Source organism: Zonotrichia leucophrys, chromosome 2, assembly GCF_028769735.1.
Source record: "Zonotrichia leucophrys gambelii isolate GWCS_2022_RI chromosome 2, RI_Zleu_2.0, whole genome shotgun sequence".
Classification (NCBI taxonomy): Eukaryota; Metazoa; Chordata; class Aves; order Passeriformes; family Passerellidae; genus Zonotrichia; species Zonotrichia leucophrys.
The window spans coordinates 102,542,876-102,561,680 of NC_088171.1; the positions used below are offsets into that span (position 1 = coordinate 102,542,876).

The 18,805-nt window shown below is 36.7% G+C and overlaps 1 protein-coding gene across 8 annotated transcripts in view; it reads right to left on the reverse strand.

The window, feature by feature from the left end:
* The window catches only part of PTPRM (protein tyrosine phosphatase receptor type M), a 443,102-nt gene that overhangs the window by 197,263 nt on the left and 227,034 nt on the right, over window positions 1-18,805 (reverse strand). For all 8 annotated transcript variants that reach the window (XM_064705880.1, XM_064705877.1, XM_064705876.1 and 5 more), the window contains exons 8-11: window positions 14,213-14,521; window positions 10,984-11,093; window positions 8,493-8,694; window positions 4,858-4,960 (exon numbers count right to left, since the gene is read on the reverse strand). In XM_064705880.1, the coding sequence (XP_064561950.1) occupies window positions 4,858-4,960; window positions 8,493-8,694; window positions 10,984-11,093; window positions 14,213-14,521 (724 nt within the window). The remainder of the gene's footprint in view (window positions 1-4,857; window positions 4,961-8,492; window positions 8,695-10,983; window positions 11,094-14,212; window positions 14,522-18,805) is intronic.

Here is an 18,805-nt window from a genome sequence, read left to right on the forward strand (position 1 = left end):
GTGTTTGAAACCCTGCTGCTGAGTTTCAATGATATCTGCATGTGTTTCCAAACAGCCTGTCTAGCTTCCTAGGTTTTGGGGTTTTTGTTATTTCTTGATTGACAGTGAAACAATAAAATCTGTTGATTTCCTGACTAAGTGAGTGACTTTTGTAAAGCTACGACATTTCAAGAATAAAGGTAGGCAGTGGCTTTTCTGGAAGGCTCTTAGATTGGAGAATCCTGAAAAAGCTCTCTCAGGATTCAAATGACCCCATTTCTTCATATGGAAGTGGATGGACCGTGCTGCATGACCTAAGATACGTGGCACAAAAGTGCCAATGCCTGCTGCCAGCCTATGAGGAAGGGAGTGGACACAATGACAGAGCAGAGACTTTATGGAATGCTGATCCTCACAGCACCAGTCATGCTGAAGGAAAGAGATGAGGCCCTAAGACAAATCCTCCTACCCTGTAATGTGTGTGGCAGGCATGGGAAGGCAACTGTGACCTCTGCTACACGTGTAGCACAAGGCGCTTCCGTGGGGAAGTGCTGCTTCACCTACGAGTCTTTGTTTATAAGGTGACCCCCTCAAATTAAATCACTCCATCCTTCTACTGTCAGTGGGTAGGAGCTGGATGTCCTCTGTCATTCATTTAAAAATTATTACACTCTGAGTGCTGTTGAACTGGCTAAGCCACATACAGAATTAGGTACTCCTTGAACTTGGGCTGACAAAGGTTTCTTTACACAATTTCAATTTCCTGTGAACCATGCTGTTCCTATGCCAGGGACCATGTGCAGATCACCTTCATTCCAGCTGTGACAATGAACCAAGTATTTACATGATGCCTTTAAAGGTCTGGAAAAAAAATGAGAAATGTACATTTTTGTGAAATTTAGGCAATCTCATGTGTCCCTCTGTAGAGGTAGTAAGAAGGAGTGTTTATCGCTTTAGATAACATGGAGTTTGAAATTTCTACGGTAGTTTCCAGTTGTACTGAAAAATACTTATTATCTTATTATGGCCTTTTGAAGTGTAATAAATGCTACTTCTTCAAGGTAGAGAGATTAAAAGTATTTTTCAAAATTAAGCACTTCAAGTAGAGATGTTTGCTTTATTTTCCCAGTAGAGTTCTTATTTATGCACTTGGAAGAAGCTGGGCACACAGGTGATAAAGGGCATGCATGGAGAGTACACAGATGGCATTCACTCTAGAACGCTTAGCTTTCAACTCACATAATTCAAAGTTTATTTGCTTCCTTCTGCAGGTTTTCTTTAAGATACTTTTAAATTATACTACCTGACAATTGCTGCAATTCTCTCCCTCTCATCCTGTCTGGGCTTTGCAGCCCCAGATGCTGCTGGACTGACCCCATGTACACAGAGCACACAGAGCAGGAAGTACTTTGGCATCCCAAATGCCAAGTATTGCATCCACAGGGATCTGCTAGCTGACACATTTCATTTCAGACTGGAATAGAAAAGTACCAAATGTCTGTGGTCTCCGTAAGAGTAGAAAGGTTGGCTGAATGGGCCATTAACTGGCCTGAAGAATTTAATGGGGCAAATCCAGCTGAGCCAAACTCTGTAATAATGTAGTATGAAAAACAGATCATGAGGCAAAGTAGGGCCTGGATGGTCTTGCCTTTTTTATCTATTTTGCTCTTTCCTGAGTCTGCCCCTCATAAAGACTTGCTATCACCAGGTAGTTCCAGTGTTATCTGAGCCAAAATCTTTGGGATGTTTACTATTAAAGCTTTTTGAGGATGTGGCACAGAATAGGAGGAAGAGGGTGGTATGGGGACAACATTTTGCTGCTTATGTAAACAGATAAAAGGAGTGGAAACACTTGACCTTTATCATGGCAAGACTGAATAGAAATAGGTGCAACAAAGAAAACTTCATTCTCCTGCTGAAGCTAAAACCTTGCAAGACAACTTTTTTTCACAGGAGGTCACAAGAACCTTCCATAATGCAATGTGACAAACGATCTGAAGTTCTTTCTAACACAGATGAATGTATAAATTGCACTAAATGCACACAGTAACTGAGCATTACAGTTATCATTCCTGTGTATGAGCCAGATATTTGCAATAAATTAGCATTCCTTGGTTGAGTATATGGCATTGACCAATTTATACATTTGCAGAAAATTTGACCTCAGAGTCTTCTAAACTTTAGGCTAACTTGCCCTGGAGAAGTAAAATATGCAAATGGTGTTGCCTTGGAAGAGTGAGCCCCCCCTCAACAGATGTTGAAGACCCCTCACAGGAAATATATTTGCATTTGTATGCTTTTTATGCAAATTCTTCAAAACTTTACAGACTCTTAAATTCAAATATCTGAAAAAAGAGAGTTTCTGCAACAAGACGTATATTACACAATTTCCACAAAGGGATCATCTTAAATTAAACATTTTTTGTTTCATTTAAGCCTTGCAAATTACAATCATTCCAAAAGTCAAAATACCTTAGCCAGCTGTTAAAGAAGTACATGCATTCATCATTACTGAACGCATTACTGCTTTAAACATATATAATTCCAAAATAATCTCCTTGAAACAAAGACAGCAACAACCATAAAACATGCTGGACCTGAAACTGGAGACAAAGCAAGCAGTATTTGCTATATTAAAAATCTGACAAAATACATTTCAATCATGTCCAGTCCTATTCTAAAACAACCTGCAATGCAATTTGGCCTTCATGATTATTGTGTACTTAATCATTATAAACAGAGCTTTCTGAGCATTTCTATAAAGTCTGTTTTTGTGAATCAACACGTAAGCAATCAGCATTGCACCTTCTCTCCTTTGATGTTGTGCTGGTTGTGTGCAGCTTCTAAGTGACATAAAATATCAGGATTTTTCTTATTTAAGAAGACAAAAAAAATTTAATCACAGAAAAAAAGCTGGACTTCAGAATGATCTCAAGTATCAGCTTTGTTGACGTGAATGGCAGAAATTTGTGCTCTCCTTTTCCATCTCAGGAATTGAAGAATTTTATGTGTCATGGTTGATGTGTTGATCAATAAAGTTACAAGTCTTTTACACTGAAAGTTTAGAGCAGTTTCAGATATCTGCATTAACCAAGCTGGTAGCTGTAGCAGAATCAATACACAAGGCATCTTGCCTAGTGGTGTGGATAAATGAAGTATGACTAAACTTTCAACACCCAATGAATACAGATTAAGATGATAAAATCCATATGCAGAATGTGTTTTGCAAGCAGTGCGTTTGGGAGTGGAATGTACTATAAAATGTTAGAAGTATTAAGAAATTCTAACTTTCATTTTCACTCTGCTTCACTCAGCATTTACACGCTAAGTCTGCAGTCAACCTTCATTTTATTTTAAGACCTGTTGCAAAGGACCTCAGTAAATTTGCTGCTGTGTGTTCATCTGTCAGTTCTATAGCTTCATGTCACTTTAAATCTCTCCTCCTATTTCCCTAACCACTCATCCACATATTTAGCACACTTTCATCTCCTAATGAGCTCCTTTCTATTGTCGGTGAAGTTTCTGTTATGTCACTGCTGCTACAGGAGCCAATCATCTTTCGTTCACGATGTAGATAAAAAGAATTAAACAATTTTTTTATTAATAGCCTAGTACATTCATGTTTAAACAATGACTCCCAACTTGTATCATTTTCATCCAGATGCTTGAATTCAGAAAGACTACACTTGAGTTTTGTGAGACAAAGTTGGACAAATATCAAATAATTCTGTTTCTAATCTAACCTGCTAAATCAGTTTCATTAAACATGCTCTAATATTTGCTGCTTTTTCTCTCAGGTGGTTCAGACTTCTGCTACACTTCATTTTTAAAAAGGTGTCTGAATGAAAAACTAGATAGCATTTCCAAAATGCAGACCTATGTACATGTAATACATATAACTAATAGTAAAAATTCCTAATTATGTGAATTCTATAAATATTCTGAAGAAACCCAAAGACCATCTGTTTTCATTCATGCATATACGAGCATACCAGATCTGTATTTCCCAGATGAACAGAAATTATCAAAAACTTCAGCATCAGTATGAAAATACATGATAGTCACTCAGTATAGATGGAAACACTTCCTACAGTAATGAAAGAATTAAGGAAGACACACAATTAGCCAAGAGGAAAAACATCCTATAGCTGTGAAAAATCTCTTTCTCATCTTTGTTTTTGTTTATTCAGAGTATTGAGCTCATTACTGGTTCTCATTTAAAATAATCTAACAATTTCTCTGTCTTCCTCACTGAAAATCAGGCATCCTTTATTCTAATCATAAAGAACTTACACAGTACGGTGTATCTGGCAGGGAGATAAACCTCTAAAAATTGGAAATTCATTAATGGCTACTATAAAACACTGAAGAATCCAAGATAGTGGTTTTAAAGGTTGCTTGTTTAAATTATTTCTGCTATCATGGTCAAATAATGTAAATACTTTATGAATGTTACAGTACATACTGGTACACACTTTAAATTGGCTAACTTACTAAGAGTTCACTACCTTAAATCTGTGAAGTAAACAAAAAGACTGAATATTAAAGACAGTAGCTCAGCATAAAAAATGTGATATGCCCTTGAACTTATAACACTGCAGTAAGCAATTACCTTAAAGAAGCCACCCACACAACAGAACTATGGCTTTGTTCCTTATCTTCAAAGAACAAGCCACTTGCATCTGGATCAAATCCTTTAAACAATACATGAACACTCAACATCAAAGCACTTTCATTTTCTTCAGTTATTTAATTTAATTAGAGCTAATACAGACATGAATTTAGACACTGATTGCTGTGTAGAAAATCCTCAGAAAACATGTTCAAGAAATCAATCAGTTTGGCTTTTAATTTCATAAAGAATTTCTCCCCCACTACCTGACAGGAGCGCCTCTGCTCTGTGCAGGTTTCAGCAAGACTGTCACAGTGCTGTCAGTTTGATTCAAAGGTGTTTCAAGTTCATACGGTGGCATAGAGGGTGCTAGAATAAGAAAAGAAAAGAGGCAAATAAAATCATTATTCCTGTATTTCTTCTTTCAAGAGCTTTATCTTTATTTAAATATGCAATCTTAAAGGTTTCTTCAAATACTAAGACTATACTTATACAAGTGTAAGATGCTTTCTGTTACAATGCAAGTGTGAGACAACTGTTAAATAGCTTCAGGAAAATAAACCCCAACAAATCCCAAATAAAGAAATACCAGCTCACTCCCAGTTTCAAGACAGGAAACAGATACCAGTGGGAGTAAGTTTGCAGAAACTATTGAGAATCCATGACTTGGAAATGAAAAGTTATCTTAAGAACAGCATCTGCAAATGTGCATGCTGAAGTGACTATTGCTTTTGAAACTGAGCCCAGCTTTCTCAGTATGACAGCTGTATCAGGATATACTCTCATAATTTGTTTTTCCTGGAATTTTAAATAGTGCTATAATTGTCTTGGGTCTATTGTCCACCAAGACAAGAGTTTATCTTAGTCTGAAGCCCCACTCAGCACTTTTGCAAACTGTCTTCATTAAAGATTTACAGCTGTGATTAAAACTAATAATGCCTCAGTTATTGCCTTCTACTGTTGCTTCTTTCTTCACTGCTATCATCTACTCACATTTGTATCATTACATAGGAGGGAAGGCTACTCAGTTAATTGTTATTTGACAGGCTGCCGTATCTTTATTGTTCACTTGTTAATGGTGATGCACAATTAACAGATCTAAAGGCTAGAGAAGCAAAAAGTGGTCATTCCAATGGTCTCCTCTGACTGCAGGAATAATGCAGGGCAATTAACTTCTCTAAACTAATTCCCACTTGAAAGGCAAAACATGTTTGGTGGGAAGAAGACTTTTCCCTTAGAAGATTCTTCCAAAGATTCATTTAGTTCTTTTCAATTCATTCAGTTTTCCTCTTATTGGATACTCTGTGTGTACCATACCAATAGAGAGTATTGTGCTCCACATACAGACAGTATCAACCTCTAGGAAATTATTTTCCAGTGTATTTTCCAATAATTTTCATTTTTCCAGTACTATCTGCATCTACTTGAAAAGTAAATGAATTTCTCTCTCTTTATCCACAGGGCTCTACATATCCAAGTAAGGACTGTGTTAAGAATTACTCTGTACTCCACAATTCCTCAGACTGCTGTGAAAACATTAAAATCTTCATTGCTTTGCATTCCTATTCACCAGTTTTGAAATGTTTCACAAATAAAAAAAATTAGTCTTCAAAAACTCCTTGTATGATGAGAAGGTTTTATTCTGTTTACAATCCTTGATATAAGGCACAAACATTAAGACCAATAATTTTAAGTAATTTGGGTACCACTTAAGTCACACTATCAAACACTACTTTGAAGGTTCAGGCACACTCTGCAGTTTTGAATATGCAGAACTTGTTCATATAATGTCCCATTCTCAACCTGACCATCCTGAAAACAAGAATTGACAGGAACTGTATCCCCAAAAGCTGTATAAACTCTGAACATTTTTTGACTACTTTGTGTCCTTGTTCTACTGCCCACATCTTAGCAAGTATTTTGATTTTCCTAATTTATGAGTCCTAAGTCCCTATTTGCTCTCTTTACTAATTTTACTGTCTCTATAAAGAGCAAGACGGTCTTCCTGTCCCAGAATGAGTTGTGGTTCTCCCAGTCATAACCTTTAGTCCTGGCTACTTTTTCTCTTCTCCATTTTTCCCTGTCTACTTTAGGACTCTTCCTCCTCCACACTGCCTACATGCAAAGAAGGAACTTATTAATAAACAGAGAAAACAGGAAATATTCAAATATTCATGTAACAGTAAAATAAAACACAGTAACTATTTCAGAAGTTCTGTTTCACATCTGTCCAAAATGGAGATCACTGGCCACATTAAAGAGCCTCAAAGCTTTCCAGTGAGACAATGAGATCACAGCCAATATCACTGCAAAGAGGGTTCCATATTCAACAGCTATAATGCTAGTCAGGAATTTTAAATTTTATTAAAAAATACACACATTTTGTTTCTATTTTAAATTCAGAGATTGGTTTTAATTACTTATCAGCAAGACATAAACACTTCCTGTTAGTAGAGGAACTGAGGAAGCAATGAGAGAGTGGGGTGCAGACAAGTCAGTTTGCAGAACCTCACCACATCGAGATTTGGAGGTTTGCCTCACCCTCAAGCACTCCTGCAATGCCTGTTCCCACTAGTGAATTTCTTTTGATGACATATAATTTTAGAAAACAACGATTTAAGATCTAATACTCTTCCCAAATGTCCAGATTCTCATCCATACTCAGTAATCTCCATTCCTCATTCTAATAAGGGATGTTCTCATCATCCAAACTCATAAAAAACTCATTTCTGCTGTGTCAGAAATTGATTTTTGACAGAGAAAATTTCTGCTTGGTATAGAAAGGGGATGGAAAACAAACTCCATCTTTACTGATCAGTGTTGCTTTCATGTTCCATACAGAGTTAATGTGTGTAACTTGAAAATTAACATTTTTGTTTCTCTACAAACAGTTGCATTGGCAATAACTTCCACCTAGAATTAACTGTCCTCTCCTATAATAAGATAGGAGAAATCATTCTATTTCTGATAAAAACTTGTCAGTTTTTTCATTCCAGTGAGGACAGAAAATGAGGGATGAAGGGGAAGTACACAGAATGAGAGTAAAAGAAGATTTTGTACCCAAATGCTTTCTGGAAAGCCCAGTTGACCACCAATAGGTAGGGCAATTTTCTATAAATATTATCAAGGGGCCAGTTTATTATTGAACTGCCAGTTTAATTCTGAAGCAGACCGTAGAGAAGTGAAGAATAAAGGGATTTCAACCGTAACTTTGCAAAACATTTTGTCATGAATTACATAAGCATTTTGGAGGATTCAATAATATTCCATCTCCTCAATGAAGCGCTCCTCCTCCTCAAGGGAGGGGTTGAAATATTGGTCAAGGATCTGCAGAAGTGACAGTCATGCTGCTGTTATCTGAAAACCACCAGTCCCGATGTTCTTGTCTAATACAGTTTCGTATCCACTTCAGCCCCCATGCCTGTTAGAATACAGGCAGCCTGGCAGCTAACTACAGTTCCTAAGTGAGCTCTAGATGTACAGCATCTCTGCCCTACTCTCAACTGTTCATGGCTCATTAAGGAGATTTTCCAGCACTGTTACTGTTCTAATTTAGAATCATGTCAAGGCTGACTAAGCTCTGAATGAAACCCTCATCTTCAGGCCCAAAAAAACCCTATGCTAAATGTTGCAACTGCAGCTGGCACTGGCTGCAAACACATAATTCACAGGGGTTTCTTGAGTGATATGTTACAGTTGAGGAAAGGAATTTAAAACACTAGCTAATATTTAAGCACTTGGAAATTCTTCAGGCATGGTAATACATGTCACTTTGACATCTTCAGGGATGAACGTGTTCTTCCCTCTTTCAATTTGCTGCTTGTTAAATTCTAAAGAACTAAACAACAAAAGAATCACCCAATTCATTATCATAAGGAAATAATATTCTTTGATCAAGTACCTGATATTTTAGTCGTGAACTGATTTGTTATTGGAGGTCCAAAGCCTTTAGCTGTGCTGGCTCTGATGGTGAAAGAGTAGGTAGTGCCAGGATACAGTCCGAAAAACAGGTAGTGCGTTTCATTTCCTAGCTTTGACACTCGTCCACTTTGATTGGATAAATCTATTTCTGGGTCAAAGGAACTGACTGCCTTGTAGGTGATCTGCAAAAGAATAAGAAAGTTATAAACTGCCTTGAGCAGATGGACAGAGATTGCATCTTTATCCAGTAAACCCTTCTGATGTATGCGCTGTCAGACATTTTATGATATGCTATCTTACTCTCTTATACTCTTCAAATCCCAAATCCCAGGAAGGGGCACAGGAACTGAGTTGTAACTTGTATGAGTTATTACTTTTAGAGATACAGAGACTTAGAGGCAGATAGATTACAACTCTAAAGGATGGGTTCAGGCTTACGTTAATTCCTTCAAGATGCTGCCTTGAACAGTGTCACATTTTGAATTCATCTTAATGTTGGTTTTGATCAGGACCAGTAACAAAACCAATACAAACAGGTAAAAACTGAGAAGTGACCAAGAGGGAGTGCAGCCCCCCTTTTCCATCTGACTTTACTATAACGCTTTGCCCTGAATGAGGTTATCTGTAAAAGATGATAAGGGCAGCTTAAGGCAAATTTTTCCCAGAAACTGGGTAAAGCTTCTACTTCAGTCTGAAGCTTAGCTATTACAATTGCTAATTTGGATTTTTTCAGGTTATTATATTGTACCTAGGTCAGATTGTCATTTGGAGGGAAAAAAAGATAAGTGTTAAGTAATATATGCAATGTATATTGTATCCTCAGTTCCTTCTTTGATTCAAACAGTATTTTTAGTTTTCATTAGAAATGTAATGTAAGTTCACAGTAAAACTTGATCCAGACTTCTTCTATTAATTACTGATTTCTATGCACTAGAATGAGAATTTAAAAATATGAAAGCCATTTAAAAATATGAAAGCTATTAAAAAAACAGAAAAGTAAAAATTATTCACCTCTCCTTTTTGCTTTTAAAGTTTCATTTTCCTGCGAGTAATTCCAAAACCCTTATTATATAAAGTGATAATTAACATTCTTTTTGCTAAACTTATTCAATATAATTTTAATTAAGAGGACCCATAATAGAGTACATAGACACATCCAAGTGTCAATGTTACACACCTTAAACACCTGAGATTTCCTAAAACCTCTGACCTAATGAAAATTGATTTTTATATGAGCCATCTAATATAACATCAATGAAGTGCTGAAAATTAGTAATAAAAACTTTCACAGTATTCAGATAAACCCCGACCTTATTACAGTAGATACAGGCATATCCTCTACAATTCCTCAACCATAAACTGAACTCAAAGTACCTTAAAAAGCACCCAACTAACCTTTCTAATTCTATCAGATGACAGAAGATTAAACCACCAACTGTCTGAACTTTTATCAGTAAAGAAATAAAGGTTAACATATTGCTCACATGAATCTCCCTATCTCAAGACAGCTGATGGAGTCATGCATGTGTGCACACTTCAGGATGAACTGCCTGCATACAATGGGTGTACTCCTCAGCAGAGGAATTAGGCATGCAGGCGTGCTCCAAAGTAGAAACCAGATCCACCATTGTGTGTTTCTATGCACATAAATCTAGCAACAGTAACGACATTAACACTTAATTAAAACATTCAGGCAACTGTCGTGGTAGCTAGAAAGTTGTTAGCTTTACAAAAAATCAATTCATACTTTTTCATAACATTTTATCCTCTTACAATAATATAGTTTTCTAAACAGTATCAATAGGTTACCATTCAATTTAACTTTTCTTTTACGCTGTATTTAGGTGGGTTTTTTTAAACAAAGCATTTCAATACCAATTTTGTAGTAAGGTCAGGTAAGAAGCTTAACAGTGATTATTGTCTGACAGCTTAATCTGTGCAGTCTTTTGTCAATTTTTCTAAGAGGTATTCAGGCAGAGCTTCCACATGAGAAAAAGAAGTAATTTTTCGACATCTAACAACATACAATTTTGTTGAATTTGCATGTTAAAAAAGCTAGATTTTTAAAAATTATGCCTGCTTTTTTCTATTGCAATAGGCTTCCTATAATGAGGCTTATCCAAATGTGACATTGACTGTAACCATTGTCTTATGTCTCTAATTTTTAAAGGAATTTGCTAAGATCTGTCTTTCAATCTTTTAAATATTTGATCTAGACTAGATATAGATATAGCATTGATAGAATGCTATATCATGGTTCTAGATACAGCAGGTTCTAAAGGTTGGTAACTAGAGGACATGCTGGGTCCTGTGTAATTCACTCCTACATCATATTTCACTTTCAGTTGCTAATGTTTTAAAATTAAGTTAATTTTACACAACCTGTAAAAACACATTGATTTTTTTTTATGATTGATTATGCATTTTGGAAAATCAAAACTATACATGAAATGTGGCAAATTTCTAGATACCTCATACAAAGTAATCACACCATATGTTTGCGCTGGCTCCCTCCACTGAAGAAAAATCTTTTCTTCAAAGGTACTCCCTTGAATGGATTCAAGCGGCACAGCACTCGGGACTGACAGATTAAAAAAAAAAGAAGTGGGTTTAAGAAAAATCTCAGAAGGACATGCTCTGTTTAAATATTTGTACTGCTGAAGCATTAAAACCATCCCACCATAATTTCCCCAAAGACTGAAGCAAAGGCCAGGGTAGCTCAGGAGGAGAATGATTTATTTAACGAGACAGTGCCATTATGTGTCACCTTCAGTGTAAGAAAAAATTATTGAGCATCACACATTTCCTGTAAAACCCTACTGATAATTAAAAAATAGGACAAATAAACTTTTTATAAGGTATACTATACACACGTAAACACAAGTAAACAAGTAAAATCTACTTATTACATGTTATTTCTCAAAGTAGAAAACATATTAAACATTCATATATGAAAATGGACAAGCATTGAATAAAAGGTATCATTTCAGAGAAAAGTTATACAGGAAAGATGAGACACATATTGCATAGAATAGCAATATGAGCAATATGCTCACTGACAGTAGGCCTGAAAACCTACAAGAGGATGGACATAAGAAAAGTATGAAATAGTCAAAGTAAAAATCTGACATTATTAATTTTTGCTGAAGTCTCTTAATGTGGGAGAAAAGACCTGTGAAGAGTCAGGGATGTCAGAAGGTTCTGATGAAAAGTGTCCAAACTGATCTCAGTATCTACCAGCGTTTCCCATTTGTTCTGCAGTCATTGCCTTAACCGCAAGACAATGCAATTTTTAGAGGAGATGTGTAAACAGCAATTAGACGTATATCTGTGATTTTATTTTTTAACAACACTGGTAAAGTAATGCAAAAAAGAAAAAAGTCCTGAAAAATGCACACAGGACTGTTGTGAAGCAACAGGCATTATGGAGTTAGCACTTCAACACAAACTCCATGTGAAAATTCAAGAGAAAGATTTGCATAACATTTTCTACTTGCCACAGAAAGAATGTGGAAGCCACTTCCTGCAGTGAGATAACTTCTCAGACCCTTCCTAAGATTTACTCAAATGGTTAAGGAACAGAAAAATCTTCAATCAAGACATTTGGTGACTCCTTCCTGGTGGCACTTCTGGTACAGAACCTCCTCTGTATTTCTGTTACAGAACTTCCTACTGTTCCGTGCTGTTGTTGTGGGAGTTTACAAGGTTTAAGGCTTTTTGATCACCTCTCCATAGCTCTCCAGAGAGCTCCTTGCTCTACCAAGTGGAAGCTCCAAGGACACAGGTTCTGAACTGGCTTACCAGTCCTGTGTGCACCAGTACAATAACCCCTTTAGGGCAACCTCAATTCTGGGCACTAAACCTGATTTTCAAGTAGGAGAACTGGCAAAAGTCATTTGGTATAATGAGATTAATGATTTATGTGTAAAGGATGAGGAATTAAATATAGTGTAAATACTCTGGAAATAGAGTAAAGCACTGTGATAACCTCTCACATTACCTGAAGGTCATGAACCCTGAGCAGCTGTGCCATTCAGGGCAGGTTCAAACACTGCCAGAGGTCACCTAGAGATGCACTCAAACTCAACTGTACAAGGCCTTGAGCAATCTGCTATCACCTCATCTTCTGTGAGCAGAACGCTGGACTAAATGAGCTCTGGAAGTCTCTTGACACCAACGAGATTGTGTGATTTGAAAAATTAGGATGATTATTTGGGTCAGTATGTTGTTTAACTTTCAGACTTATATACCTCACTGAATGTGTACAGTACATCAAAAAGTTGGAATTTTTTTCAAGGTATTCTCTCAGACAATGATACTGGTTTTTAATAGGTCCTGAAATAACATGAAGTTCCAGAGGGACAGGAACAAGAAATTTCAGATAAAACACATAAACATCCCAGACAACATTAAGCTCTTTAGTGTAGTCATCCTACAATTGAACCGAATTAAATTTAGAGCATGACAGCACCATTAATTCTAATTAAACATTTCTTTTTGTTAGCTATGCTTTGCTGAAAATGTTGCATTAGTAACTATATATTCCTAAATTGTTTAATTTATTCCCTCATATGTTTTGATTAGAAATTAGTACTACATAAAACCAATACAGCATGTATTAAATAATTTAATAGGCTTAAATGACAGACTTCAAGTATTTATTATAAAAGGAGTTCATCACTGCTGAAGTTTTTACTAGAAATACTTCCATCATGTTTTAAGGAAATCTATCATTGATCGGGAAGAAAATACAAATCCATTCCTGTTCAGATATCAGACAATAAAAAAGGAAGGCAGACAGATCTGTGATAAAAAGCAATGCCAAGTCATTTGACAGGGTTCCTTTGAACTGTATGCATTTAAAAGAACCAAAACCAAGGTCAAAAAAACTAAGGTATGTTTGTAAGGACCTATATATCAGCACAGAGTAATCTGGAAAGGTGAAACTGACTCCTGGTGCATGACCAATTCAACAAGGAAGTCGCATTTTGGTATTGTAGCTAACAGAGCTGCAGTTAACTCTGTGCCAGTGTAAATCAAAATAATATCACAGAAGACTTGGGAGGAAGGTATAACCTTTTCATGCAACATTATTAGAGCATTGCAGAGACACATTATCCAATTCTGCTGTCTCTGTCTAAAAAGACATTAGCTAATTATTTCTTATTATTTATTATTTTTATTAAAAATTAAAAGAGATTTTTTTAAAAGAAATCCGAAAACCCCATGGGATTTTCAAATTATTAAAAGGAAGGGAATATATGTATATTTCAATGTCTGTATATGGAATATAGTGTCTGAATTAGCAACTAGCCATGCCTAGTGGTTAGAAAACCAAAGACAGAGAAATTGAAACTGCAAATCAAGAACAAATATTTAGTGCAGAGCACATCACTCAGTAGAGGAGCTTCCATGAGGATACTGCTAACAATTGCCTGGAATTTCATCAAACCCATACCAGAACTTCAGAGAGTCAGAAGATAGTTCAAGCAGAAGCTACAAATCTAAGGATGAAATTATTAAACTATCGTGGGATGTTACAGGTTATGTGGAAGATGACTCTAATAATGGAACTTTACTAAAACTGGTGAGGTTGGTGGAAAGTCTGATACAAATTTTAGTGAAAGCAGAACATGCACTTATACAGAAAATTTATACTATCAGGTCACGGACCGTGTATATACAAATACAAAAACTCACCATCTTCATCAGTTTGCACCACAAGTTCTTGGCTTTCTTTCCGTCCTTCGGGATTCATCAGCACTAATTTGATGCTGACATTTGTGTAAGGTGACAGGTTGGTAATTGTGTGCTGGGGATGGGAACTTTCTGTATCCCAGCTGACCTCCTCTCTCACTTGCTCCTGTCCTCCAGCCTGGTAGCGGTAATGGACTGTGAGGTTGTAGCGATGGCAACGTGTGACATTATATCCAAAGGGCTCCCAGCAGATGGTGATCTGCCTTGATTTGATCTCCACAACCTCCAGTCTTCGGGGCCCACGCATGGGATCTGCAAAAATACCAACACAATTCTGCTGTGATCACTTATTCATATTAGAATAGTGACGTGAGAAATAAGTTGTACAGCTCTACAAGTACACCAGACGAACAGAAACAGAAATCCAATGCTGTACAGAATCACAGTATAACAGAAGCATTATATTACTCCCCTCTGAAAAAGCAGGGGAAATGGAGAAATGAGTGAGAAGTGTCTGCTGAAAAATAAAGAGCAAAGAAAACACTAAAAATTTCTTATGATTCAACTCAAGTTGCATGATACAGCTGGAATGACACTTTTTAACCTATTTGTTGCCTGCAAAAAGTAAGCATGTCTAATTTCTTATGCACAAGTTATTTGTATTAACGCTTCTAGAGCAAGAAATTGCACAAAACAAGTATCTAAAAAGAAAATGTAATTTCAGAGTAAACTTGCAAATATATCTTGATTTTTTTGCAGGACTGATTATACAAAGACTAAATGGCTCTTCTTTAAGCTATTTCTTATTCATTTGTTTTTAAGTTGGACTGAATGCAATTACTCAATCTCTATTTGTCCAGGACAGTAAGTTAATATTCCAATTTCTTTAAACTAGACCATAGGGTTTTTTTCCACAGAAACATTAGCTGTTAATAGTGCAAATACCTCAATTTGTTATAGTGGTTTAGCAAAGATACAAAATAAACAAGATATTCTCCTGCATCTTTTTCTAGAGATCTCCCAGTTAAAAAAAAAAAAATGAGCCATCAATCAAAACTACAAAAATAAATAAACAAGCACCAAAGATTTTGGTTGATAAACTTAAATTTTCTTCAATCCTACTGGTCACAGCAACTGAGATGGAAAAGTGAATTAAAATTTTAACCATAATACAGCAGAGCCACTGAGCTGATACCTCCCCATATTTTCAAAACACTGTCATTAACAGAGCTATTATACATACTTAGCAATAATCCGGGTTTTTTCATATTTGAGTCCTCAAAAAGATTAAAGACAATGTCAGGTTTTATCCACTGCTTCACTAGTTAAACACTTAGAAGACTTTTAATGAGTTAGAAGACTCTTATACGTAAACAAATTAATATGCATCTTCCTCCTTTTATGTTTATTAATCAACATGTCTTCACTGGGAATGTTCTAAACAATTTACACAGGATTTCATCTTTTTACTTTTTAACATAATCCCTGCATGCTTGAAATATTTGTTCAAAGATGTTATTCATCTTAACTCCTTGAAGAAAAGGTGTTAAGAAATTGCTTGTTCTAACATCTACAAAGCAGGTTATTTTTCCCCCTTTTAAATCATCCAGCTGCTTTTTAATTTTTTTTTAATTAATTTTCACTGTCAAACAATGTTGATTATCAGTACAAAATATTTGGCAATTGGTGAAAAAATGGAAAAACAAACCAAATTCGAATTCTGGTCTCCTTTCTAGTGACTTGACTGAGAGGTAAAAATGTCCACACTAAGGATAAATTGCTATTGAGCCATTTATCTGCTTCCATGCTCAGGCATCCCAGCTAAGAATTCTGGCATGTGGGGGCTTTGCCACATTTCTATTGCTACAACCATTAAAATTAATATGAAGCAAACCTCAAGGCCTGAAAGTTACTGGACTCAGTAACTTCCTAAATATTTACTTTTGTGTAATTAAGACATAAACTTAATGGAAAAAGAGTTTTCCTGTTTTGTTTTTTAATTTCATTCCAGCTTCTAAGAATTTCTTGTTTTAGGTGAGATGATGAATAGCAAAGGGCATTTGAGAAGTATTGTGTAACTGTAATTGTATCTGAATGGGCTAAAGAGAACTAAAAAAACAAAAAAAAAAAATGGAGGTGACCCTGACATACAACATTAAACAACTGAACAAAGCTCCTAGCTGCAAGAATATGGAACAGCCTGCTTAGTTCCACAGTGGGCACATCAGAAAATTCACAGGGGAGCTGAGAAATCATTTTATTAGAGACATAAACCTAATTCATAGCGTTGCAGAAGAGAAACTGAGTGGCTGTACAAAACACCTGGATCAAAACCTATCCAAGATTTCTGCCCAGGAGGAAGGTATTCTTTTGTCATGTTACCTTAATAAAAAGTACAAGTTAGCCCTCTAGTTAAATCTATGAGAATGACAGATACATTTTCACCTCCAACAAAAGAGACAAGGGAAAGAAGAGTTCAGATTGTAAAAGATAGAGACAATGCACCTTCCCTTGATATTTGAAGGACAAAGCTCATCAGACAAGGCCAATACCCTGGTTGTTTTGGCTCCTGACTTGATAACCCATAGTATCAGACAAGTACACAGCTCATATATATTTTTCCTAACATTCTTTCAGAGATTATGCAACTAATAGGGCCCTAATGAACCCTGTCGTTAATGCATGTTTAACAGCCCTACTTTTAACTAGGAGAAAAAAAAAGGCTAAGGCTAACAATGGAATTTTGGGATTAAAAAAGCCATGTAGTTCAAAAGAGCCCTGAAAAATAGCAGTTAGTGCAACAAAAGCTAGAAAACTAAGCTTCCATTTCATCAATTTAGCAACTAAATTGAATTTCTCTGGTGGTACCTCTGTATATGACAAAGGAAATATTTCACAGAATAGAATCACAGAATCATCAAGGTTGGAAGAGATCTTTAACGTCATGAAGTCCACCTGTCAATACAGCACTGTCACTGTGACCCATAAACCACTAAACCACCACACCCAATGCTAGACCAGATTCCTCTTGAGCACCTCTAAGGATTGTCACTCCCAACACCTCCCTTGGCAACCTATTCTGATGCCTGACCACCCTAAAAAATCTGATTATCTATCTATCTATCTATCTATCTATCTATCTATCTATCTATCTATCTATCTATCTATCTATCTACCTATCTACCTACCTATCTACCTACCTACCTACCTGTCTTTAATATAATATGGGTCTGAGAGCACAGCACATCACTTCTAATGTACTGGAAGGTATATGCGCTTCATCAGGAAGGACACAGGATACTTGGGGAAAGGGAACTGCTAAACAGCACTAAAAGAATGACAGCTCATGACTGCGACTTAAAAGGGAAAGCTGAATTAATTACTAGGGCATGATGACTTCATTTATTTTATTTTATTTTATGAAGGATTTATCACTTTCCCAATTTTGGTGAAGTTGGTGAGCTCCCAGCTGTAAGTGAAGAAGTAGGCATACTTCAGGGATGCTGCCATTGTGCTCATGAGACTTGCACTGACTATCCCTGTGAAGTGGAAGGCTGTCATCCCAGCAAAGGTTTGTTGTTGTTGCCTTGCACCAAGTACAGTAAATGATACCTTTACAGAGAAGTGTCCTTTCACAATGCTGCTGATCACAGCTGAAATCACACATTTCAGAGCAGAAGAATAAGGAGTTCAACAACCACACCAGCTGTATTATATACAACATATGTACTTCATAGCATGAGTGCTATTTGCGGAGCCTTTGCCTCCTCCTTACTTGGCAAATGCCCACCTGCAGAGGTTACACAGCCAGATCTCTCCACCCACTGCAGTTTTCTAAGTGAACCGAGCCTCTGCTGCTCCTCGGTACTCCAGCTATTTTCTTGTGCCTTACTGGTACAAATCATGAGGCAAATGGGGAAAATGAGGCCGCCTGATTCGTAAGGGAAGAGGTTTTCTTCCCAAAGGAGCACACTGCCTGTCAAGCCTGAAGCATAGCCAGCTACTTCTTTCCCCATTCCCCTGCTGGTGCCTGCAGCATTTTTCATACTGCTCTCCTTCTGCCAGGTTCAGCAGGGAATCAGGCAGTGAATTCTGACAGTTGCAGCTCTGACCTGAGGGACCAGCCAGCCTGGTTCTAGCCCCTGGCACTTTAGCATCCCATTTAATCGGTGATCTTGGCTCCTTCTCTGCTCCACTCTGTTTTCCTGAGAATATGGAGCACAGGCTGACAGACAGGATCAATTTCCACTGCAGCTGCAATTCACAGCTCATTTCTCTGGAACTTCACTCTTTACCTTTTACCACAAGTACAATGCTTTTTCAGAAACTCAATTTCAGAATCACAGAGACATTTAAGTGTATTCTTAGCATCCTGTCATTGATCATCAAAACTTGTGTTTAAGATGAAAATTCAAGACTGGAAGTTTTGTCTTTTCATCACAGAATGCACAGACCTACTGAGATAAGAACAAGAAAGGAATGGTGATTTTCTGCCACTCCACGGTACTCCAGTAGTTGCAGACATCTGGTCTGTGTTAGATACTATTTGAAAGGCACCTAACAATAGGAATTAGGAATTTATTTCTTATTGAGGCA